Source organism: Pseudophryne corroboree, chromosome 7 (assembly GCF_028390025.1).
Source record: "Pseudophryne corroboree isolate aPseCor3 chromosome 7, aPseCor3.hap2, whole genome shotgun sequence".
In the NCBI taxonomy this organism is placed as follows: Eukaryota; Metazoa; Chordata; class Amphibia; order Anura; family Myobatrachidae; genus Pseudophryne; species Pseudophryne corroboree.
The window spans coordinates 153,801,196-153,828,433 of NC_086450.1; the positions used below are offsets into that span (position 1 = coordinate 153,801,196).

General features: G+C 44.1%; 1 protein-coding gene across 1 annotated transcript in view; it reads right to left on the minus strand.

Moving 5' to 3' along the window:
* LRP1B (LDL receptor related protein 1B) overlaps positions 1 to 27,238 on the minus strand; it is a 1,835,733-nt gene that overhangs the window by 81,328 nt on the left and 1,727,167 nt on the right. The window contains exons 76-83 of the mRNA XM_063932605.1: positions 20,974 to 21,093; positions 18,222 to 18,463; positions 15,718 to 15,941; positions 7,272 to 7,378; positions 5,339 to 5,455; positions 3,098 to 3,271; positions 2,717 to 2,842; positions 771 to 935 (exon numbers count right to left, since the gene is read on the minus strand). Coding sequence (XP_063788675.1) covers positions 771 to 935; positions 2,717 to 2,842; positions 3,098 to 3,271; positions 5,339 to 5,455; positions 7,272 to 7,378; positions 15,718 to 15,941; positions 18,222 to 18,463; positions 20,974 to 21,093 — 1,275 coding nt within the window. The remainder of the gene's footprint in view (positions 1 to 770; positions 936 to 2,716; positions 2,843 to 3,097; positions 3,272 to 5,338; positions 5,456 to 7,271; positions 7,379 to 15,717; positions 15,942 to 18,221; positions 18,464 to 20,973; positions 21,094 to 27,238) is intronic.

Consider the following 27,238-nt stretch of genomic DNA (forward strand, 5'->3'; position numbering starts at 1 on the left):
CGACCAGGGATCCCTATAATGCAGAAGATGAGTGGCCCATTGGAAAGATCACTATATTTCAGGTGTGGGGTATTGTGGTTTATAACAACTTTGGCTGTAAATTCAAGAAATTGGTAGTGCATACAATGAAATGAATCAATATGCTCCCATACTACAGTCTCACTTTAATCTCTTGACATGAGATTTCAGGGTCCTGGAGCAGCAGTAAAATAAGACACATGACATATCACTTGCTCAACAACACAGTCTAGAATCTTGTGGACCATGAAGTAGCATTAATAATGCATTATTCATGATGCAAAGTTGCTGTCTGTTTGTGATTCATATGCCTGTCATAATTTGTCACCAGTGTGTTGTGCAGCAGTAAAAAAAAACTCCACACCACCTGTTATTTTACTCCCTTCAAACGCATTTGCTTCTTATATGCATCTGGAGCCCAAGACACTTACACAGATTGCTAGATTGTGCACAAAGCTTCACAGACTTTAAGAATTCTATTTTTAACAATCCTATGTTCAACCCAGTGAAGAAGAAAAAAAAGCAGGATTGAAAAAATGCGGCATTTGGAGACCATTAAGTCAAGTTTTCAATTATTTATCTTAAACATTTGTTCCATATGGCACGCAGGAAACAAATACTATAGGCATTTCATTAGGAAGTTATTTGTATTAATAATTAGCAGCGCAATACGACTATGTAATGGGAAACAACAAGTAAACATAATATCATAAGACCTGAGGAACAAGTCATGTTTGATCCTAAATATTTACCTAGAGCAGACGCTGTACATGTCCCTCCATTCAGGCAGTAATTACTGCAGTGGTTCATTTCGCATCTTTCTCCAGAGAAACTGGGCCAGCAGTGGCATCTTAGATCGCCTTTCTCATTTATAATACATCTGCCTCCGTTTTCACAAGTCAGTTTGCATAAGTCGTCTGCATTGTAACAGGGAAAGATTAAATCAAGTTCCAGGAAAAGTCAGGATCCATCATGGAGAAGTAAGGTAAAACAGTGTTTGTATTCCCTTACTTGGCTGGTAAAGTAGATGACAATTTATTGCCTGAAAATGACATTTAGGAGACTCAAATACTGTTTATTTAGTGCCTAGGACACTCAGTGACAGTCCAACTTGTCATGCGTTACATTCACAAGTGGGATCCAAACATGGGTCGTCAACAGAGTGGTCTGTGTAGTAATGTATAATGTATAGTTGCTGATATTAACATAGTGCCCTCCAAGAGATACTGGACACCCAGCACAGATGGCAGTAGAGGAGCATGCGGTGTCCCCATCAATGACACATTTCACTATCAATTGCATAATTAAGCCCCTGGACTGCCCACTTCACAGGAGAAATTAGCAGACCCAGGAGGCTTCTCTCTCTAGAGCCAGTTAGAGCTCCCCAAATTGCAGTCTCCTGGACACTCCAGGAGAGTAGGGAAGTATGTAGTATTATACGTTTAGCAACTTAAACCACTGATCAAATTCCCCCAAAGCAATATCTAGCATTGCTAGATATATGCCCCATATACCCTTATAGTTGTGTCTATGGAGTACTAGTGAGGTATTAAGCAAGCAGAAATTCTTGATATGAGGAAAAGAAACAGAGTAAGTGATAAGCAAAATATTAAAAACAAAAGATTCAACCTATATATTACAATTTCCAGTTGTAATTTTTTCAAGATAGAGTACAGCTACTTGAAACTAGCTTTAGGAGTGTCCATAAGCATTTATAGGCCCATATGTGACATGTCAGTTCGCTTTGTTATCAATGTGATACTATTCAGATTATGTTTGTGCACGTTACATAATTATAACTGTAAACACATTACCATACAGTAATATTCTATCATTATATGATTATTGGAGTGCACAGTGCTAACATTGTCCTCAGCCTCTTCCTCTAGTTGCATAGGTGTGGGTGCTACTCTGCGTGACTAAAGACATACTTAGGAGCATAACTAAAGAAGTGGAAGAACCAGGAGTGGAATGTAATGGAGTCCGAGATCGCTGGAGGTGCAGGATGCCGGACAATCTCAGATGTTGTTTTTTTTCAAAGGGGCAATCACTTACAAGGCAAAACAGTGTCTTGTAAGTTATTGCCCCTTTAAAAAAAAATCAGAGATCAGCCAGCTCCCCGCACCTCCGGTGATCTTGGACGCCATTACTTTCCGCCCCTCCAGTTTAAAAGGAAATCTCCAGTTCTGAGTTAACATGTTCATGCAAGCTTCAGGTGTTGCAATACATACTGCAAAATCCCTTTGACAACAGTAAGAACGAATGCTGAATGAGCAATCAATTACAAAGTTCCAAGAGGGAGGTACCAGAACTTAATGAATGTTGTGGGGAGCAGAAGAGATGATGGGTGCATAAGAAATCGATATAGAGAATAGTGCAGAGAGGAATAAACCTGACCTGTACTTCACCAACTGAATTAATCTTAATTGACCTTAACATTACGGAAACGTTGTCATGCCAATTACATTCAGACACTTCAGGGTGATACAAACTGTTTCCAAAGTTGCGCAAATGAATTGCATTTTTGATAATTGAATAAATCTAATCTCTACAATCAGTGAGCACATTTCCCCACTTATGTCTGCCTTCTGGACAGCCAAAATGTAAAATAACAAGTTCAATAGAATCACAAAAAGCTATGCAGCAAGAACATTAATTCCAAACCATGATAAACGTAAGTATAATAATTAGCTCTAACCTGCATAATTTTGGTCTGAGCATGTCCCATTAACTAGAACTTTCCCTTCTGAACACACGCAAGATGCTCCAGTGGGGTTTAGCAGACAGATGTACTCGCACTTTAAATCCAAACATGGATTGGGCACTATTAGGAGACAAAAAGGCAAGTTCACTCGAGAGTAAAAACTCTTGTCAAATTGGAAATATTGCAACTTGTTTAATAGTATGTTTAGTATCAACTGGTGACATTTTGTAGCAAAGATCACAGAAAGATATAACCTTTACATACACAGATTGCCTTAATATACCAATATAATTTCTTAGGTCAGCATTTTCCCATAGGAATAACAAAATCTAACATTAGGTAATGTCTTTTATTTATTTATACTTTATTACTCACTGTGAGGCTGCTTGTAGTGATGTGCGATTAAGACACTTTTTGCCTTTTCCACATTCAAGTTTAGATATTCCATAGCACCCTTCCCAAACTTCTGTATCCTAAAAGCACCATTTTTAAGGCCAGCTCCATAAATGTAATCCTCAAATATGTCTATTCTGTGAGGGTACATCAGTCCTTTGGGGAAAAAAGAAAAATAAGTCAGCCACCAAGCTGTTTATTAGAAGCATAAAACCAGACGGGGTTCTGACCAGAATATGATGTATGTGGATGTTTGTTAAAATGTTTTACAACTCAGCTGTCACTCTATTTTGTTTTATACCATCCATAACAACAAGCTGCATCAGACAGTCAGACCTCCAAGGTTCAGACTTATATGTTCCTGCCCAATACAAGCTGTGCACTGCAACTAAATAACTAGCAACACTTTTGTCAGAGTGCACAAGTAAAACAATTACATAACGTTTAAATATCACTTCAAAACATTCAAGGTCATTAACAATTGCAAACTTATGCACCCGGTGAGCACACGCTTATATTTATTTTTGTAATCAGATGCCTTACCCTATTATGCTGATTTTAAATGTAATGCAAGGGGGAACTCAATAGCTTTTTAGGTGCCAAACTGAGCTATTCAATTGTTATGCTGATCGGGTACGAGTTCCGTATGTGACCATAATTTCTGGTTGTACCCTCCAGAAATGTGTAAAAAGTCTGGCTTTTACGTGCCCAAAATGCATTTTCAGCAGCGTGCCCAGTACCTTAGATAGGTTTTGCTACTTTATGCATCTAAACCAGGTCCATTTGGGCGCAAGAAGTGCCATAAGTAATGGGCACCCAAACCAATTGAATATCTTAGCTGGATACCCATTACTTAAGGGTGTGCAGAAATCTATTTCCTACAAGGGGTGGACAAGGTGTTTCCAGGGGCATTCCCTGATTAGCTAGTGACCAAAGAGCCTCCTTCTTATTTCACAAGAGGTGCTGATAATTGGAAGTCATCCTATACTTTCAAAAAGATGGCTTATTTACCATACCATACCTCCAACAATTTTATTTATTATTTATAAACTGTTATTTCTATAGTGCACACAGACAGATGTGTCCTCATACATCTTGACTCTATACGCCACATAGCAGCAGATGACTGGCATGAGTGAACCGACAGGTCCCATGCAACTCCATTTGCATAGGGCATCTTTTTTGCCGAAAATGCATGTTATTCGCATCACTATGTGAATAGTATGCACAAGCAGACTCTGCTGATTAAAATGCTATGCAACATGCCTATATTCTGTGTGCAACCGGGACTGTCTCTGCATACAAAATGCTACATTACAGTGTTTCTAGAAAGACACTGTAACGTACCATTTCATATACAGATACAGCCATGGTCACACACAGAATATAGGCATGCCACATATCATTTTAGTCAGCATAAGCTGCTTGTATGTTTTATTAACATTTTTTTGTGAATAAGACACATTTTAATGGAAAAAGTTGCCTGGAAAGACACTAGGAGCTACCAAGTCATGCTACGCATGGCATTACTAGAAGGCCTGTTTAATGTGCAGGAAGGCTAGATGTAAGAGGACACTTCTGCATCAAGCTTCAAATCTATGTTCCCAATCTAATGGACACGCAAACACCATGTTTAATTTATTTGATCAGAATCCAGTTAACCTACCATTATGTTTTTGGAGTGTGGGAGGAAACCACAGCACTTGGACACCCCCACCCCCACCCACACGGGTTAGTAATTCTAAATAGTAAGCTAACTGCACTCCCCATGTATCAATTTGTAGTTGGGACAAAGTTCACAAAAAGGGGAGAGGCTACGCTTTGCAGGGGCACGCCCTGTCTCGTTCGGGCACATGTCATATCTCTTCATATTTAATTAGATGAAGAAGGTGGTCCTTAAGATCTAGCTGACAGGGAAAACTAATAACTGCGTGGACGGGGGGTAGTGGATTTCAAAGCACTTGGGCTTGCATCATGGCTCAGGCTGCAAAGACAGTGTGATCCCCCTTTAGCGGGTGGTGCAGCATATAAAAATGGCTTTGTATTCACAATGGCACATGCAAGCTTGGCCATGCTGCCCTCTAGTACAAAAAATGTCCTAATCGCTGTGTAGTTTAACATTTCATATATGACTTTATTTAAGTTTTATTGTGATTATGTTTTTCATTTACAGACACATGTACAGTATATTTATAAGCTTGGAATAACACTGAGCGTACATACCTTGTTTACTGTTCAGGACCGTAACTAGATCAGAGCCGTCTACCTTGCTTGATCCAATGACGGACAGTTCAAAGTCAGCCCAGTAGAGACGCTGACTAAAATGGTCAATGACGAGACCTAAGTGCAAACATTCAAGGAGTCTGAAATTCTGCAAATTTTATTTATATCACAGGAAATTAATGTAATTATTTGGAATACAAACAATTTGGGGAGAGAAAAATGTATTCTAGGTCACAGCAGGTTATTAGCAATCCGTTACATTATGCTCAGTTCTATATACTCAGCTGCATCGTCCAAGCTTGTTGAGTAGTAAATTGCATTTGTTTTACTCTGAAATTTAATTTCTTTTGATCTGCCTGCAAATCTGGTGAAGGCAAGCTCTTAATAATAAAACACAAGCTGTTTGTGTTCTGTACGATTTTTACATTGCAGGCAGAATGGTGCAGTGTGAAGCTGAGTGTTCAGAAACTTAAGGCTGACATACTTCCTAATAATGGTTTTATCTAAAATAAAGTCTTGTGGATCAACTTACAGCCTGCTGTTGCTCCAGAAAACAAAGCAATCTTAGCTACGTATATTCTAGGCAATAAATGTACATAAAAATATATATTTTTTTGTTTTAGTTGACAGCAGATACAGTAAAAACAAATTAAATTGGACCATCCTGCAGGGTTTCGCTTACATATTAGTGATTTGTTCTCAGAGCAGACCCTGTGTTTTCTTTAAAGCATTTTTAAATTTGTAGACTACCACTAAAACTCTGGGGCATACGTATTTATCAAAAGACAAAAAGCTTTATTGCTGGCAAAAACACTTTTTCGATTACTTGCCCATTATATCAAAGGGTTATAGGGTTATATCGCGGTTAGTATGGTTCACCTTTACAAGGCTAAACCTATTTACATGTACCGCACACTACTTGTTACTTCTCGGGATGCTGATAACGTGAAAATTAATAGTATTATTATCTTTGTAATGATATAATTTTTTTTTAATATACTGTATCTTTTTTCCTTTTTTTTTATATCGATAGAATTGAACACCCAAATCTGGGTGAACCTTTGTCCTGGTATTTAACACAGGGGGGATTTCAACTGCCGGCAAATGCTGTGAATTGACGTCGTTGTGACATTTAAATGTCGGCAACAACACTACGTCTCGCACTCTTCGCCTAGCCAGCAGAATGACAGATTCAAACAAAAGTGCTCGCTACCCAATGGGTCAGTGAACACTTTTGTGCAACATGTACAGTGCGACTTTTGTCACGCTGATACGTCCAGGCGAACGGATTTACCCTTAATTGAATTCCCCTCTTAATGTGAAATATTCATTAATGCAAAGTTTGTTGAAATCCTTATGCTGTACCATTTATAAACATTTCAACATTTATTAAATTTAGCTTAGAATGTTATGTGTGTTACTTATCATGTTTTAAGTAGCATGAAATTATCTGCACAGATTTTATTGAGACTTTACCTGTTTGACAACCTACTCAGTTAAATAAAGATTGTACCATGTAATTAATCATTATATTTCTGTGTCTGTGGTTTTTCCTTCTCTTTCAAGTTCCATGAATGTGCGAGATGAACCTAAGTTTAAGTAAAGCCGAAACATTCATTGATAACAGCTGGAAAGTTCTGCGATACTAACAAACTGCTGTGAGTTCACATTATACAAAGAAAACGTCCGTGAATATGTAATTAGTATGAAGACAAAAATACTGAAAGAGTATTCATATTATTCATATTTTAATTAACCACTTAGTGGCTGTAGGGAATATGTTTTTCTATTGATAATAATGCACAGTCGTACAGAGGTTAAGTAATTCATCGTTTATATACCGGGGGGGTAATTAAGTAGAATGCAGACTATAATGTGAGCAAATGGAGTTTAAGATACTGAATTTTATAGCCTTGGAGAATATGAGGGATACCTGTTGGTCTCTGTAAGTTTTTTTGAACTATAATTCTTCTTAATGTACCATCCATGGCAGCTTCTTCTATATGTGAGTGATCCCCAATGACTGTCCAGTACATCATCCTGACATCAGCAAGAGTTTATAGGAGAGAAAATAAAGAGATACAGGTAAAGAAGCAGTTATTATTCGACAAATTGGAGTACACAGCCCAATGACAACAAAAAATAGTATAGTTGCTAAGGATATTCAAATTAATTTAGGGTATTTTTGGGGTTGCTAATTAAATAATGAAAGTATTTTTTTCAAATTGGCTCGAATTGAGACCCAGGGCCATAAGGAGGGCAGATCAGCCAGTGCAGACACACAGGGTGGAATCTGTTCTGCTCACAAGACGGCCGCTGTCTGCTTTTCTACATCTCCCAGCTCCCGCATTCTGCACTGTAGAAGAGATGTCATCACATCTCCCACAGTGCTGTGCAAGATTGTGGGGCATAGTCGGCCATAGCAAAGCACTCAGGGGGAAGCAGCAAGGGGAATTGGGGGCGGAGGGGTTGTGGTAGCACACAGTGCATGGCTGCCATGTTATGGGACTTCCCTTTATTAATATGGAACGTAGCCATAACATGTGCATATGGAAATCTACCAGAACATTCTAGAAGGTGAGAATGCTAGAAATCTATACACAGTATAAATGATCAGTCACTGCCGGTTGACAGTTGAGCAGTTTGTGTTGTCTGTTATGCTTTTCTTGGTTCTAGTCCGTGTATTAGAGCCAATCTAGCAAAACCAATTTCATATTTGGAGTCAACACCACAAAATTACCACAAAATCGCTCTAATATGATTGGCAATACAATGAGTGTTGATCAGTGTAATGGAAAGCCTTCTGTAAAGCATGCAGAATAATGCACGAAGACTTTATAAATTATGCAAACTATATTTCTCTTACGTCCTAGAGGATGCTGGGGACTCCATAAGGACCATGGGGTATAGACAGGCTCCACAGGAGACATGGGCACTATAAAGAACTTTTAGTATGGGTGTGCACTGGCTCCTCCCTCTATGCCCCTCCTCCAGACCTCAGTTAGATCCTGTGCCCAGAGGAGATTGGGTGCACTACAGGGGAGCTCTCCTGAGTTTCTCTGAAAAATAATTTTGTTAGGTTTTTTTATTTTCAGGGAGCACTGCTGGCAACAGGCTCCCTGCATTGTGGGACTGAGGAGAGAGAAGCAGACCTACTTAAGTGATAGGCTCTGCTTCTTAGGCTACTGGACACCATTAGCTCTAGAGGGAGTCAGAATGCAGGTCTCCCCCCGCTGTTCGTCCCAGAGCCGCGCCGCCGTCCTCCTCACAGAGCCGGAAGATAGAAGCCGGGTGAGTATAAGAAGAAAAGAAGACTTCAAGGTGGCAGAAGACTTCAGATCTTCACTGAGGTAAGCGCGCAGCGGTAACGCTGCACACCATTGCTCCCACACACTACACACACTGACAGGCACTGATGGGTGCAGGGTGCAGGGGGGGCGCCCTGGTCAGCAATATAAACCTCTGGACTGGCATTATATAGATATTAGACTGCAGAGGCAGTTAATATATAAATCCCCCGCCATTTTTTATACAATTGAGCGGGACCAAAGCCCGCCGCTGGAGGGGGCGGAGCTTGGTCCCTCAGCACTAACCAGCGCCATTTTCTCCACAGAGCACTGCAGAGAAGCTGGCTCCCCGGACTCTTCCCTGCTGAACACGGTGACAGAGGGCTGAAAAGAGGGGGGGGGGGGCACTTGTAAGGCGCAGTGAGTGTATTACACGATTATTATAATATAAAAGCGCTATATCTGGGAATTTGTTTCCAGTGTCAGTTGGTGCTGGGTGTGTGCTGGCATACTCTCTCTCTGTCTCTCCAAAGTGTCTTGTTGGGGAACTGTCCCCTTATAGATATATCCCTGTGTGTGGGGGTGTCGGTACGTGTGTGTCGGCATGTCTGAAGCGGAAGGCTCATCCAAGGAGGAGGTGGAGCAGATGATTGGTGTGTCTCCGTCGGCAACGCCGACTCATGATTGGTTGGACATGTGGAATATGTTAAATGCAAATGTGACCTTATTACATAAGAGAATGGACAAAGCAGAGTCCAGGGAAAAAGCAAGGAGTCAATCAACGGATTGGACTGGGTCACAGGGCCCTTCAGGGTCTCAAAAACGTCCCCTATCCCAAATAGCAGACACTGATACCGACACGGATTCTGACTCCAGTGTCGACTACGATGATGCAAAGTTACACCCAAGGGTGGCCAAAAGCATTCATATATGATTATTGCAATAAAAGATGTTTTGCCTATCACTGATGACCCCTCTGTCCCTGACACGAGGGTGCGCATGTATAAGGAAAAGAAACCTGAGCTAACCTTTCCCCCATCTCATGAACTGAATGAAGTATTTAAAAAAGCTTGGGAAACTCCAGACAAAAAACTGCAGATTCCCAAGAGGAATCTTATGGCGTATCCTTTCCCTGTACAGGACAGGGTACGGTGGGAATACTCGCCCAGGGTGGACAAGGCTTTAACGCGTCTGTCCAAGGTGGCGCTAGGCAGGGAGTCTCAATTATCCCATACTTGGACGATCTCCTGATAAAATCAAGATCGAGAGATCAATTGCTGAAGAGCGTGTCGCTCTCCCTGAGAGTGCTACAACAGCACGGTTGGATTCTCAATCTGCCAAAGTCACAATTGGTTCCAACGACTCGACTATCATTCCTAGGCATGATTCTGAACACGGAACAGAAGAGGGTTTTTTTCCCAATGGAAAAAGCGCAGGACCTCCAGAACATGGTCAGAGACCTGCTAAAACTAAAAAGAGTGTCTGTTCATCAATGCACTCGAGTTCTGGGAAAAATGGTGGCAGCCTACGAGACCATCCCCTTCGTCAGGTTCCATGCGAGGACATTTCAGTGGGACCTTCTGGACAAGTGGTCAGGGTCCCATCTACAAATACATCAGAAGATAAGCCTGTCCCCCAGGGCCAGGGTGTCTCTCCTGTGGTGGCTGCAGAGTGCTCACCTTCTAGAGGGTCGCAGGTTCGGCATTCAGGACTGTGTTCTGTTAACCACGGACGCGAGCCTCTGAGGATGGGGAGCAGTCACACACGGAAGAAATTTTCAGGGATTATGGTCAAGCCAGGAAGCTTGTCTACACATCAACGTGCTGGAATTGAGGGCCATATACAACGGCCTATGACAGGCGGAGAATCTTCTTCGCGACCTACCAGTGCTGATTCAATCAGACAACGTCACAGCTGTGGCTCATGTAAACCGCCAAGGCGGGATATAAAGCAGAGTGGCGATGGCGGTAGCCACCAGGATTCTTCGCTGGGCGGAAAATCACGTAAGCGTTCTGTCAGCGGTCTTCATACCGGGAGTGGACAACTGGGAAGCAGACTTCATCAGCAGACACGATCTCCATCCAGGAGGAGTGGGGACTTCATCAAGAAGTCTTTGCAGAGATAACAAGTCATTGTGGACTTCCTCAAATAGACATGATGGCATCACGCCTCAACAAAAAGCTTCGGAGGTATTGTGCCAGGTCAAGGGACCCTCAGGCAGTAGCGGTAGACGCCCTAGTGACACCATGGGTGTTTCAGTCGGTCTATGTGTTCCCTCCTCTGCCTCTCATCTCAAAAATATTGAGAATTATAAGACGAAAAAGAGTACAGACAATACTCGTTGTTCCAGATTGGCCTCGAAGGGCCTGGTATTCAGATCTTCAGGAAATGATCACAGAAGATCCGTGGCCTCTTCCTCTCAGGGAGGACCTATTGCAGCAGGGGCCCTGCATATTCCAAGACTTACCACGGCTACGTTTGACGGCATGGCGGTTGAACACCGAATCCTAGCTGGGAGAGGTATTCCGGAGGAAGTCATCCCTACTCTGATAAAGGCTAGGAAGGAGGTGACGGCGAAACATTATCACCGTATCTGGAGGAAGTATGTATCTTGGTGTGAAGCCAAGAATGCTCCTACGGAAGATTTCCATCTGGGCCGTTTTCTCCACTTTCTACAGACAGGAGTGGATATGGGCCTGAAGTTAGGCTCCATTAAGGTACAGATTTCGGCCCTATCTATATTCTTTCAGAAGGAATTGTCTTTTCTCCCAGAAGTCCAGACTTTTGTGAAGGGAGTGCTGCACATCCAACCTCCTTTTGTGCCCCCTGTGGCACCTTGGGACCTTAACGTGGTATTAAGTTTACTAAAATCTCACTGGTTTGAGCCTCTTCAAACGGTGGAATTAAAAATTCTCACTTGGAAGGTGCTCATGCTATTGGCCTTGGCATCTGCAAGGCGGGTGTCGGAATTGGCGGCCTTGTCTCACAAGAGCCCCTATTTGATTTTCCATGTGGATAGAGCAGAGTTGAGGACTTGTCCTCAATTTTTGCCTAAGGTGGTTTCTTCATTTCATATGAACCAACCTATTGTGGTGCCCGTGGCTACGGATGACTTGGAGGAGTCCAAGTCCCTGGATGTAGTCAGGGCCTTAAACATTTATGTAGCCAGGATGGCTAGGGTTAGGAAAACATAGGCTCTGTTTGTCCTGTACGCAGCCAACAAAGTTGGCGCTCCTGCTTCTTAGCAGACCATTGCTCGCTGGATCTGTAACACGATTCAGCAGGCTCATTCTACGGCTGGATTGCCGTTACCAAGTTCGGTAAAGGCCCATTCCACTAGGAAGGTGGGCTCTTCTTGGGCAGCTGCCCGAGGCGTCTCGGCATTACAGCTTTGCTGAGCAGCTACTTGGTCAGGTACAAACACTTTTGCAAAATTCTACAAGTTTGATACCCTGGCTGATGAGGACCTCGCGTTTGCTCAATTGGTGCTGCAGAGTCATCCGCACTCTCCTGCCCGGTTTGGAGCTTTGGTATAAACCCCATGGTCCTTACGGAGTCCCCAGCATCCTCTAGGACGTAAGAGAATATAAGATTTTAAACCTACCGGTAAATCTTTTTCTCCTAGTCCGTAGAGGATGCTGGGCGCCCGTCCCAGTGTAGACTAAATCTGCAAGACTTGTATATAGTTGTTGCTTACATAAAGTGTTATGTTACAGTTGGGATCGGTCTTTACTGATACTGTGTTTTGTTTATGCTGTTAACTGGTTACGTATATTCCAGGTTATACGGTGTGATTGGTGTGAGCTGGTATGAATCTTGCCCTTAGATTAACAAAATCCTTTCCTCATATTGTCCATCTCCTCTGGGCACAGTTTCTCTAACTGAGGTCTGGAGGAGGGGCATAGAGGGAGGAACCAATGCACACCCATACTAAAAGTTCTTTATAGTGCCTATGTCTCCTGCGGAGCCCGTCTGTACCCCATGGTCCTTACGGAGTCCCCAGCATCCTCTACGGACTAGGAGAAAAAGATTTACCGGTAGGTTTAAAATCTTATTTTTTTTTCTATTTCCAATGTAGCAGCTACAGTTACTTTGAGATTCTAAAAATGGGTGTGGCTAAAATGCATCTGAAATGCACAGTGTTGGGACCAGAAGTCTAATTAGGGGATTAATATTAACAAGGATTTCCTGGCAGCAGATTATGTTAACTTTCTTCCAGAAAACGCAGTGTTATCGGAATGCTAAATAATCCTCAAGACTGCATTGCAGTGCAAGAGATCAAATTAATATCACAGCATCCCATCAACAAGAGACCTTAAAGCCTACTGTCTACCTGTCTATCCATGTCCAAGGTAGCTAGCGTATCAATCTGTATCAATTGATCAGATAGCCTCATGGCTGTGCAATCAAGTCTACTTCATCTACTAAGGTAAGGATAGAGTTGTTATAGTGTGTAAACCACAAAAAACAGCTGTCTATCCTGTGTTAGTCAACGGCCCCAGCGCGTCACGGCCGCCGCCCCTCCTCCTGTCCCTGCACGGCGCCTAGCAATGCTGGGGCACGTTGCGCTCTGAGCCGCACAGCGCCTAGCAACGCCGGGACGCCGTGCGTGCTTGCCACCGGACCCTTAGCAACGGGGACGCCACAGGTGAACCGCGTTCCCCATTGCTACCCATCAATCCATCCACCTGTCAGCTCTGGGTCGTGCAGCAGGGCAGCTGCACGACATTACCAATTGAGCTTCGCTGCAGCTATTGGAGGGCCCCCTGTTATATTCTCCCTCAGTGCCTGACACAGACGCCGGTGATAGCTTCCTGTATGCTGTTCCTGCCCTGTAGAACTCCTTGTCCTGTGTGCTGTTATCTGGTCGATTCTGTTCCCTGTGGTCCTGAGTCCTGGTGTTCGGAAGCCGGTCGTGGGAGTCTTTCCAGTCCTCCAGTCGATTGTTACCTGTGCCTGTCATCTCGGGGATCTCGTTCATTTGGGTTACTCTCCCGGTGTTGTGAGTAGCGGCTTCTGCCGCGTCTTGCGGCCTCGGCCGCTGTATTCTTTGGTAAAACTAGTTACTGGTGTTTTTGCGGAGGTTTCCGCCCTAACTCTCCTCCCCGGTACATGACGGTGCCGTGTAGGGTGTGGACAATAGTACCTTTGTTGTCCTTTTCCTTTGGCGGCGTGCCGCACATATGTTTAGTTTTAGTTTTTTTTAGTAGCCCCTAGCTTGGAGTTTGGTTTAGTTAGAGGTCCCCTTGTTATCATCCCATCTCCGTTTACGCCTTGTCTAATATGAAGACCTGGGGGCATCGGAGTTGAGCAGACCTAATCCGCCCTTCAGACGCGGCTGCCGTAGGCCCAAGAACACATAGTCTCGCAGGCGTAGACTGACCACGCGGGTGAAACAACGGAGGTAGGGTTCTAGGGGTTACTGCCTTTCCTTGTCCTAACTACAGCATCACGTTCCTGTGCTTGGGACTTACCTACTCACTAACTCACGTTCTAAAGCACAGAGAATGTAACATCCTGTTACCAACAATATGACTCTATGCTTCATATTTAAGTATTTGGGAATATTGGTTGTCCAGTCAGGTTCCAAAGCCAAAAATGTGTGAAGGGTGGGAAGTATCTCCCATACAGGGAACATACAATAGTCACAGTTGTTTTTTAATGAAGTTTATTAATACCCAAAATGTATTATTATTTTTATCTGAAAATGTGCAGAAGGTTAATCTTGATGTATAAACAAGGAAGGTATATGTCTATGAGGTATCACAGAGAAATATACTGTAAAAAAGTTATGAACTATTATTTTGAATCCATATTCCCCATCCTGTATTATCATTTGCATAGCCTCCTAAATTGCACGTTTTCAGGCTTAAGGGACTGGTTCCATTGGGATTGTCCACATTTCTCTAAGCTAGCCTCAGATAACAAATTTAATTCCTACAGACAGAAGGGGCTTATTTCTTTAGTTTTGTTTCTCACTGTTTATGTACATTTATGGTGTAAATGTAGCAATGCTTTTTTGTACTTGCATAATAATATTTATATTAATCCATGGACATGTTCTTTGAATCTACTGGAAAACTGTATTACAGTGAACAGAGCACCAAGAATTAAAGTTAAAATGTACTTTCAGAGGAAAACGTAAAATTAAGTAATGCCCACCATCCTGTTTATCCTTCCTCTGTGGACCCATCATCTGCACTTTAGGGCCCCCCACAATATGAGTGCCTGAATTAAGCAGAAAGCAGAGCCATATGCTGCCCACGAATTGTCATCCTGTCATCATATCACTACAGGTGCTCAGAGATCTGGTGTCAACCATTTCAGTCCTGTGAACAATGTCAAATGCGGCCAGCTGATGGAAGTAAAGGTGGGGATGACATAGGGCTCTGCCTACAACACACTGTACATCAGGTCCACTTTGCAAGGGCTAAATACAGTATCTTTAAGAACCCCTACAGTGTAGATGATTGGTGCTCCACTAGAAATGTTATATCTTTGCCCTGGCAGCCCTTCCATTACCTATAATGCTGCAAGGATGGATACAGTTGCTCATTGATCAGGTGCTAATCCATACACAGTAGCAAGATTACCTCCCAATATTGCAACTAGCCAGACCTGAACAGTATGGCAAATAGGGTCACGGGGCATGGCCATATTTCACGTTTCCCCTACTGCAAAAAGACAATTGCAACTTTGAACGCATATGCCACTGAAAACAGGAAGTCACTTCTCTCTTTGGATCATTTTTGCATCTTACCCGGCTTAGCAGGACCTTAGATGGGAGCCCAGATCATCAATGACTGAACCAGCTCTGGGAGTGTCCCCCATAACCAGTTGCCTGGCGTGGCCACATCAGATGTGACCAAACCAGGCTGGGCTTACCCTCTGATATAACTATTCAGAAACTCCCATGATGCGGCTGCACCCAGCAGCATCCCCCACCTTGTGGCTGCAAAAATGTAAATGTACCAACTTTCACCTTCCCTGTGAACACCTAGTGACTGTAATGTCGCAATGTTTCCATAAAAAATGTTGGATACATTTTAAATAGAGGCGTATATCAGTTAAAAGGTGAACAATGAAACCTACCCTTTTTTGGGATTTACAGCAATTGCATAAGGCTCTCCCGCTATGTTGGTGAGGAGACGTGTGCAGTTTGGTCCGTCTATCTGGCCGACATTGATGGAATACCTCAGGCTAGTCCAGTGAGTGGTGTAGTAACTGAACCAGTGCATACGGGAGTGATCTGTCCAGTAGATGTTTCCTGTTACCCAATCCACTGCGATATCTCTAGGCCGTTTAAACTCAGGACACTGGAAGACAATGGTTTCATGACACACAGGTAATGCTGAGTAATATATTTCTAGATTGCAGTTTTATATTCATTACACATGTGAATGGGAAATATATTTCTAATAAGACTCCACTCAGCAAGTACATCAATTAAGGGTGCCAGAGAAGTCAACAGTACAGTATATGGTACTGTATAAAAATGTCCAGCAATTCAACATTTGTAGAAAAACACCAATGCATTTATTAGGTTTAAAGCATAGCCAAAGATATCAGCAATGTTTTAAGCATAACTTTGCCCTTTATCAGGCTTAACTGAGTGAGACTGAGTCTCTGTGACAGTGTGCAACTGATTCTCTGAATCTATACCAAGTGTTACAATGCAGGGCCCATGGTTTTTTTCCATGCCAAGTTCTGTTATGCTACGCATACAAACTCAGTCGCACATAGATATACATGTGTCACATATCAGATTAATCAGCACAGTCTCCTGGTGCATCCTAGTTACATTGCATTATGACTAAGACATATTTTTTGCAAAAAAAATATGCCCAATGCTAGCAGAGTAGCACGGGATTTGGCGGGCCACTCCTGCCAGGTAGCTCTCGCTGGGTGGCATATTAAGGCTAGATGTATAAGGACACTGTATTATGTGGGATCAGGTCAGGATCCCGGCAGTCAAAATGCTGACGCCGGAATCCTGACACACTTCGGAATGCTGGCACCGGCATCCCAACAAGGTACACAACACTGGAGCTGGTCGGGATCCCAAATGACTGTCTGCTGGGCCGCAGGACAGGTGTGCAGCAGGGGGGGGGTGCTTAGGTTTATGCTGCAGGGGCGGGTTAGGATTGGGCTGCGTGGAAGGGGGTTAGGGTTAGGCTGCTGGAAAGTGGGTTCGATTTATGCGACCGCTGGGAGCGTTAGAGTTAGGCTCTGTGTGGGGGAGGGTTAGGTTAAGGCTGCGTGAAGGGGAGGAGTCAGGTTCAGCCACCAAGGAGGGTTAGGATTAGGCTGCGGAGGGGGAGGGGGAAGGGTTAGCTTTAGAGATAGGGGGCCGTGGGGGGAAAGTAAGTATTCTTACCATCTCCCTGTCGGGATTCTAACTGTCGGGATGCCACGGTCAGGATTATAACCGCCAGCATCACAACCGCCGGCATGTACAACCCAACCCATACGTTTACATTATCTTGGCGATGCTGCGTGTTGACATAATATTACATAGTTACACTAGGGCTGAAGGCTCTGTTCTCATTGTTTTGATACAGCTTTATAATGTGACATTCTTATGCTGGGTACACACTGGATGATATATCATTTGTACAATTGAGGAACAATGTATCGTTCGCTGCATCTGCAAGTGTGTACACACAAAATATACCTGTGAATGACGTTGTTCTCAGATATACAGTATTGCGATGACCATGCTTCATGATAGATGTGATATATCTTTCCGATATACAGTATCGTGCACATCTGCCTGTGTGTACGAATGACTGACTGACCCACTGTATTGGCTGCAAGAACCATTTAAAACTACAGCAAAACTGGGTGGCCATATTGATACTGTATGGGTTCTTCTGGCAAGACATAGAGTGTGGTCGATTGAGAAGTATGCTTGCCATAACTGGTTGGTCAGCGGGTCATCAGGGATACTGTATACCCAACGTTAAATGAGGGTCTCCGAACAAAGATCTACACAAGAGCTATGGGTGTGGTTCTAAAAGCAAACAATTGCTTAAATTTTAAAATATATATATATATTCTTTTCCTAGAATTCGTGTTTCGTATTCACATGGGTTTGCGGTAATGGGCACCTGCAGCATAGTTATTTTACTGATATTCTATGGATTTGTACATACAAGAACTTTCCCTATACTGATGGTATAACCCTTAGCAAAACCCTTGAACACAGAAAGTGCTGACTGTGCACAGAGGATTCAGAGAAAACACTGGATGCGGAATATCTTATGGGTTGCCATGTGCACTGTTACCTCTACTTCATAGGATTCAGTGAAATGTACTTATAGTGCTGATTACGCTGTGTTCAATGAATGCAAGTCCTTACACTGTCATTCTGCAATCATGAATTACAAACTCATCCCTGGGATAATATCCACTCCTGAACTAACATAATCACATTATTACAGCTACTGTACATAAACGGCAAACACAGATGTACTAAGGCAAACTGTGATCAGAGAAAATTAAGCTGAAACTCATATTGGCTTTCCATCAACAAATTTTGGAGTAACCTCACGATAACAAAACCATGATAAAGTATCTTAAACTGAATAACTCACAATTAAGCCACTTTTGGTTTCTTTGCCCCCTCTGCCGTGAAAGGTATTATAGAAAATTCCTCCAGGGTTAAACTGTGTACTCCATATTATCATATTGCCTTGAAGATACATGTCCATCCCAGTGATTCGGGAGTTGTGCGCAATACGTGATATTTGCTGATGCTCCCCAGTGCGGCCAAAGGGATATCTGAAAGCGAGGACCTCAGTATCATTGGCGACGTAGAGTACTTGTTCTTCAGAGTCTGAAATAATACCAGATATCTTTAATATAAGTTAAATCCCTTTAATGTAAATTTAGTGTTAGGGGTGTAAGTAAAAGTTTCAGGCCCAACAGAAAAATTGTCAAAGTCAATCCCCTTCAGTCCCAAATTGTCAAAGTAACCTGCACCCCCTTCCTTCCCCATTACCAAATTTTCAAAGCACCGTACAGGGCTCTAAAGCAATACACTCTTCCTGTCACATTTTTCTGCATCTGGCTCCACCTACTGTGACATTATATAGTTTGGCCATCCCAGCAGGGAAGGCAGCTAGGGTTGACTCTGCAGCCTGATTGGGTTGGGGGATGTGGGAGGAGGTCTCAGGCAAGTTGGGACCATCACCTCTCTATCATCAAGCCACAGAGTGCCTTGGTGGAGGGTAGGCAAAGGGTAATACAGTGTGATGTGTAACTGGGTGCAGGGGGGAAAGCAGGCTCTGGAGGTGTGTGGACCCCATAGCAACTGCACCACCTGCACCCATGGCAGCTAGTGCTGCACCCTTCTTTAGTGTTAAATATACTAAGGGGATGATTTAGTGCTAGGTGAATTTTGGTCCTAACTCTAAACAAGCTTCTAAGTGTTTAATATTAAATTTCTGTTTCAATCAGAATTAATAGAATGATAACTTTAAAGTTTTTATGTGTTGACTTGAGATTTGGTTAAAAATTTCTTAAATGGCATCAAACTGCTAAAATGGAAGCCTATACAACTTTTGTATGTATTATGTTTCTGTAGAGTGGAAATACTCCTGCTGACAGAGGAGAAAGACATTTTGTGGCTAAACATTCAACAGTATGCTGCTTAGGGATGGCTATCAATGGTGGAATGACAAGTGACCATCAATGTTTACAAAGCAAAGTAATGGCAAACCATCAATGGCAACTGGTGGTCATCCCTGTTCTTTCAATGACTGGCCCATGGGCCAATCATAACCTGGGAGCAGAGCTATGCTGCATGTCCAGGCACCCTGTAGAAAAAAAAAATTAAAAAACCATTGGGTGGTTCTATACCATCGATGGTGGGAAACCATCTGGTTTTTCCCCATCGGTGGGAAACGTATTCTCCGTTGGGCATACACCATCAATAATTTGCAATGGTCGATAGCCATCTCTAATGCTGCCCTTACATGCCTACTCTACCAGAATGTCCAGGAGTCTTCTGAGCTAGTGCATCTCCCCAGATTTCACCCACTTCCCTACATTCTCCATCTTATTGTTTCAGCAGACAAAATGTCTGCATGGAGGAAGTAAGGAGATTTTAGTTCTTGAAATACACTGTTTATTATACGAATGTCTTCTCTGAGAATACTAGAACATTATACAGGTATCTATATTTGGTTGTTTATGATAAGTTATTTCTATGCTTGTCACAGCAGCTAAGACAATTCCACACCAGGTCCATTGAGAACAGCGATGGATACGGATTTGCGGGCATGGCCAAATCAGGGAAGGATGGAACTATCCGTCCTTAAAAAATGTGTAACGTTCTATGGTGGGAAGAGGGGTGGATTTGCCCTCCTTTGCCAGGGGGATGATGATGATGATTATTATTATTATCCTTTATTTATATGACACCACAAGGGTTCCATAGCTCCTAAGATAGTACATAAACAAATCAGCAAAACAATAAAACAGCAACTTAGAGTACAAGACAATGTAGGACAAGTACATGGTATATAAACATTAATGCATCAGCTGACATGACACTAAAATTAGCATTAGGATGACAGAAACCAAGGGTTAGGTGCCTTTATTAGGAGTATGGAGTAGAAGATAGTCTAAGTAAGACAAGGAAAAGTACATGTGGGGAGATGGCCCTGTTCATGAGAGCTTACACTCTAAAGGAAAGGGGCAGACAGACAGGGGTGACACAGATCGTGTAGACATTGAGCATGGAAAGGGGTGGGGGGAGATCAGTGCAGAACACTTGCAAAGAGAAATATGAGACTGCTGATGCTCTGTGGCAACTGCCTCCATGGACCATCCACACCCTATCACATCCCAGCGGGTGCTGGGTTAGGGAGAGAAACTACTGCCACTGAGCAGCATCAATTTCCTCTCCCTGCCCAATGTGCTCTCCAGAAAATGATAACATATTTGTACAGTAAGTAAAGTTTGACATCATCAAATCTCTGCAATATTATCAGCACATAATTGTAAGTCATGATTACATTATAAATAGATTTAATACTTATTTTATACCCAAAGTCACTGTGCTCAATGTTGAATTAGTTACTTTTCTTTCTTGACTGAACTTTCACACTGTAGGGTGATAGTCGATGTATGTGAGTCTATATTAATGCATTATTAAAAGTTATGTTTTAACAGTATAATTATTAAAAGAGTGTCCCAAGTAGTTTCATGTTTAGATTAGTGTTCTGCTCCTCTTCTTCTTTATGAGTGTGATAAGTTATCTTTCAAAAATGTATTCACCATCACCCCTGGTATTGCCACAATTTTCAAATGATATAAGAAATGTAAGTAACTGAAATTCACCTTTCACAATGCAGCTGTGGCCTCTTTCTAAGTAGTTTCTGTCACAGTAGCATCTGTAGGACCCCTTCAAGTTTGTGCAGTGGTGTGAGCAGTTCCCCAGGAGTAGACACTCATTGATGTCTGTAACACATGGAAATAATAGCATCATAAAATCTGTATGTTTACAGTCATCAGTTGCTGCTAATTTGTGCTATTATTTTTTTTTAATACAATTTTTATTGGCAAGATGATATACAAAAACAGTGAAGTGACCTGCACAGAGGTCTCAAGATGACATCCAACTAAAAACAGTGTCATGACACAAATCAATATGATAATAAAAGACTGATAGATATACATGAACATCCGTTGGAGAATAAAGAAAATTAAATTACATGTGTGCTATTTTCAATTAAGATGTATGTAAATCACTTCTGTGTGTGTGTGTGTGTGTATATATATATATATATATATATATATATATATATATTATTTTCAAAGTGTGCTGGAATAACTGATTTAAGAGCTTAAAAAAATAATATTCATTTATATACGGAGTCAACAAATCACTAATCTGTCATGCCACATAAAAACGAGTTTTATGGTAAGAACTTACCTTTGTTAAAACTCTTTCTGCGAGGTACACTGGGATCCACAAGGATAGACATAGGGGTGTAGAGTAGGATCTTGATCAAAGGCACCAACAGGCTGAAAAGCTTTGACTGTTCCCAGAATGCACAGCGCCGCCTCCTCTATAACCCTGCCTCCCTGCACAGGGGCTCAGTTTTTAGTTAACCAGCCCAATGCAGTAGCAGGAAAAGAGACGACAATGGTTAGTAGCCACATACACCACACTCTTACGACAGGAGAAGTGTCAGCGGCTAATGCAATACCAACCCAAAGAAGCTAAGTGCGTCAGGGTGGGCGCCTTGTGGAGCCCAGTGTTCCTCGCAGAAAGAGTTTTAACAAAGGTAAGTTCTTACCATAAAACTCGTTTTCTGCTGCGGGGTACACGGGGCTCCACAAGGATAGGCATAGGGGATGTCCTAAAGCAGTTCCTTATGGGAGGGGACGCACTGTAGCGGGCATAAGAACCCTCCGTCCAAAGGAAGCATCCTGGGAAGTGGCAGTATCGAATGCATAGAACCTTGTGAACGTGTTCACAGAGGACCACGTAGCCGCCTTGCACAATTGTTCAAGGGTCGCACCACGGCAGGCCGCCCAAGAAGGTCCAACAGACCAAGTAGAATGGGCCGTAATGTGAGCAGGTGCTGAGAGACCAGCCCTCACATAAGCATGTGCAATCACCATTCTAATCCATCTAGCCAAAGTTTGCTTGTGAGCAGGCCAGCCCCGTTTGTGAAATCCAAACAGCACAAAGAGAGAATCAGATTTTCTAATGGAAGCAGTACTCTTCACATAGATACGGAGAGCCCGTACCACATCCAAAGACCGCTCTTTGGGAGACAGATCAGGAGAAACAAGTACCGGAACCACAATCTCCTGGTTAAGGTGGAACGAAGAAACCACCTTAGGTAAATATCCGGGACGAGTCCTAAGAACCGCCCGGTCATGGTGAAATATCAGATATGGGGAACTACAGGAAAAGGCACCCAAATCCGACACTCTTCTAGCTGAAGCAATAGCCAGCAGAAACACCACCTTAAGGGAAAGCCACTTAAGGTCAGCTGAACCAAGAGGTTCAAATGGAGACTCTTGTAACGCCTCCAAAACCATCAACAAGTCCCAAGGAGCCACAGGCGGGACATAGGGAGGTTGGATACGCAACACACCCTGAGTAAAGGTATGCACATCAGGTAAGGTCGCAATTTTTCTCTGAAACCACACCGACAAGGCAGATATTTGAACCTTGAGGGAGGCCAGACGCAGGCCTAAGTCCAGGCCCTGCTGAAGAAAAGCCAACAACTTGGCTATACTAAACTTGGAAGTGTCATAATCGTAAGATGCGCACCAAACAAAGTAAGAATGCCAGACCCTATAGTAAATCCAAGCCGAAGCCGGTTTCCGGGCCCGCAACATAGTTTTAATGACCGCCTCAGAAAACCCTTTAGCCCTTAAGACGGAAGCTTCAAGAGCCACGCCGTCAAAAACAGCTGGGCCAGGTCCTGGTAGACACAGCGGCCCTGAACGAGGAGGTCTGGGCGTTATAGAAGTGGACGCTCTGACGATAGGCCTTGCAGGTCTGAGAACCAGTGCTGTCTGGGCCACGCCGGAGCTATGAGAAGCAGATTTCCTTTTTCTTGCTTGAACTTCCGAATTACCCTGGGCAGGAGTGACACCGGAGGGAACACGTACGGCAGCCGAAACCTCCACGGCACCGCCAGCGCATCCACGAATGCTGCTTGAGGATCCCTTGTCCTTGCTCCGAAGACCGGAACCTTGCGATTGTGTCGAGACGCCATCAGATCTACGTCTGGAAGGCCCCACTTTCCCACTAGGAGTTGAAACACTTCTGGATGGAGGCCCCACTCGCCGGCACGTACGTCCTGATGACTGAGAAATTCCGCTTCCCAATTCAGGACTCCTGGAATGAATATTGCCGATATGGCCGGTAGATGGCGTTCCGCCCAATGTAGAATCCGTGAGACTTCCTTCATTGCCAAACGGCTTCGAGTGCCATCTTGATGATTTATGTAAGCCACTGTGGTGGCGTTGTTTGACTGTACTTGAACAGGACGGTTCTGAATTAAATGCTGGGCCAGGTTCAACGCATTGAAGACCGCCCGCAATTCCAGAATGTTGATCGAGAGGAGGGATTCCTCCTTGGTCCACCGACCCCGAAGGGAGTGTTGCTCCAGCACCACGCCCCAACCTCTTAGACTGGCATATGTCGTCAACAGGACCCAGTTGGATATCCAGAACGGATGGCCCCTGCACAATTGTCGGTCCTGGAGCCACCAGAGTAGCGACAGACGGACCTCCGGAGTCAATGAGATCATGTGAGACCTGATCCGGTGAGGCAGGCCATCCCACTTGGCTAGAATCAGCTTCTGGAGATGGGCGAGAATGGAATTGAGCATACTCCACTATGTCGAATGCTGATACCATGAGGCCCAGCACCTGTATCGCCGAATGTATCGACACTTGCGGACGAGAAAGGAAGCAACGAATCCTGTCCTTAAGCTTCAGGACTTTCTCCTGAGACAAGAACAACCTCTGGTTGTGAGTGTCCAATAGTGCTACCAGGTGCACCATGTTCTGAGCGGGAACCAGGGAGGATTTCTTCCAGTTGATGAGCCACCCGTGGTCTTGTAGAAACCGGACAGTTATATCCAGATTACGTAGGAGAAGTTCTGGGGAATTTGCCAGGATTAACAAGTCGTCTAGAGACGGCAGTATCCTGACCCCTTGACGGCGGAGTACCACCAATATACACCGCCATAACTTTGGTGAAGACTCTCAGAGCCAAAAGGTAACGCCCGAACCAAAAGGTAACGCCTGAAACTGGTAATGGAGGTTGCCAATCGCAAACCTCAGGTATTGCTGATGTGACGCTGCTATAGGAATATGCAGGTAAGCATCCTGTATGTCCAGGGAGACCATGTAGTACCCAGGTTCCAAGGCCAGAACTATAGAGCGAAGGGTTTCGATACAGAACTTGGAAACCTTCACAAACCTGTTCAATGCCTTGAGGTTGAGAATGGGCCGGGAGGACCCATTCGGTTTCGGGACTAGAAACAGCAGAGAATAGTACCCCCGGCTCCTCTGCGCAAGAGGCACCTGTACTACGACTCCTGTATCCAGGAGGGTCTGTACCACTGAATGTAGAGTGTTTGCCTTTGTCTGGTCCAACGGGATGTCTGTCCGGCAAAATCGATGAGGGGGTCGGTTTTTGAAGGCTATGGCGTAACCTCGACTGACGACATCCCGTACCCAGGCATCTGAAGTGGTCTTCAACCATTCCTGAGTATACCCTAGAAGCCGGCCCCCCACCCTGGGAACCCCCAGGGGGAGGCCCGCCCCGTCATGCGGCAGGGTTATCGGTCTTTTGGGCTTTGGCTTACCAGGTTTGGAAGTGCGGGCCTGCTTGTTGTACGCCCGACCTCTTGCTTTACCTGAAGGTCGAAAGGGGCGAAAGGACGTACCTTTAGCCTTCGACACAGAAGGAGCGGTACTTGGCAGACAGGCAGTTTTGGCAGTAGCCAAGTCAGCCACTATCTTATTTAAGTCCTCCCCAAACAGAATATCTCCCTTGAAAGGGAGTACCTCCAGGGTTTTTCTAGAGTCCAGATCCACAGACCAGAATCTCAGCCACAATATCCGGCGAGCCAGGACTGATGTAGTAGAGGCCTTGGTTGCTAGGATACCGGCATCAGAAGCCACCTCTTTAATATAGTGAGAAGCTGTGACAATATATGACAAGCATTATCTAGCATGGTCAGAAGAGATTTCAGCTTCTAACTCCAAGGCCCATGCTTCAATAGCCTGTGCAGCCCATGTTGCTGCAATAGTGGGCCTTTGTGCAGCACCCGTGAGAGTGTAAATCACTTTCAGACAACCCTCCACACGTTTATCCGTAGGCTCTTTTAGAGACGTGACGGTAGTGACAGGTAGAGCTGAGGAAACCACCATCCTAGCCACATGTGAGTCTGCTGGAGGAGACGTTTCCCAATTTTTAGACAGATCTGGCGTGAGGGGATAGCAAGCCAGCATCTTCTTTTGAGGCACAAACTTCTTACCCGGGTTTTCCCAGGGTTCCTGACGTATATCCACTAGGTGGTCAGAGTGAGGTAAAACTTGTTTAACCACCTTCTGACACTTGAACCTATCTGGTTTCTTAGGAGGGACAGATGGCTCGGGATCATCCGTAATCTGTAAAATCAACTTAATAGCCTCCAAAAGATCAGGAACATCCACATGTGAACTACCCTCCCCATCAGCAGTATCTGTGTTAGAATCTGTGGGGTCAGTGTAAGTGCCATCTTCATCAGACGAGGTGTGAGTGACAGCAGTGTATTGTGAGGAGATAAGAGCTTGCTTAGAGGACTCCTTGGGGTGGGCGAGTGAGGGTCAGACTTTTTAGTAGTCAGGGACTGGTTCAACTTTTTCAATTGAGCAGATAAATTGTCCGCCCACGGCGGGTTAGCTGCAGGGACCACATACGGTTGCACTGGCATAGGGGGTCCCTTAGGGGGTGTTAGTTTATTAACTAGCGTATGCAGAAGCGTGGAAAAAGCAGCCCACGGTGGGTCATTATGTACCTCTGTTGCCACAGTCCCACTGGGGGGCAAGGAGCCCCCAGAACCAGAGCCCACAGCTGCTATATTCTCCTCATATGGATCTGTGGCTTCAGCAACACCTGCAGTGTGTTCCGCCCCAGAACCGTTACCTTCAGAAGCAGACATGATATAACTTGCAGTATCAGTTAACACAGTACAATTGGCAGCAGCACAATACCTCTTACCCAAACCCCTGCGCAGTGTAGTCAGCACAAGCAGAGATATAGGAGTGACTAAAATCACAGAGAAAAATACGTTTAAAGTATATCTTGTGAAAATCCTATATAAATATAAAACCTGACGCACCAAGCCGCCTCAGGTTATAGAATATAGGGATAGCAAGTATGTGTGAGAGATACAAAATGGAAACCACTCAGCAAGCTAATGCACACACAGATAGTCACAGTTGTACAATGCAGAGGTTATTACTAACAATAATACTGCACTGGACCAGCTTATATAGCTATGTAGTCAATAGATATAACACTGCACAGTAAGAACTGGATGTATATCACAGGGTAATTATACTAGAAAACCCTGACTAAATGCACTCTTTCTTAACTAACACTGTCTAATAGGCAGGTAGAATACTTAAGTGTCATGTAAAGTCACAGCGCTGACAACCAGGCGGCTTTACACAGGAGGATTTGCCCAAGCAGTCCCAGGAACAGTGTAGCTAAGAGAAATGGCGCCCAGACACTGACAGGGAGTGAGGGAGAGACAGATATACAGCTCCAGGGCGGGAACATTTGCGGGAAATGGCGCCCTGGGGCTGGAGGAGGGGCTCCAGGTCTAAGCCTTATCCTCCTGCTGGCAAAACCACCGGGTACTGTGGGCTACTATTAAAATTATTTTAAGGGAAAACCTGACCTGCACCCATGCCCTGGTGATCTAGTGGGATCGCCTGTACTGCCACAGTGTCCACCGCCAGCGCGCGCGGCCTGCCTCCCACTGACCGTGCCGTATCGCAATAAAGTATGGCAAGCGGGACCCACTCACCACCTCCCGAAGCGCGGCCACGTGATCCCGGAGAGCCCCCATCGTGT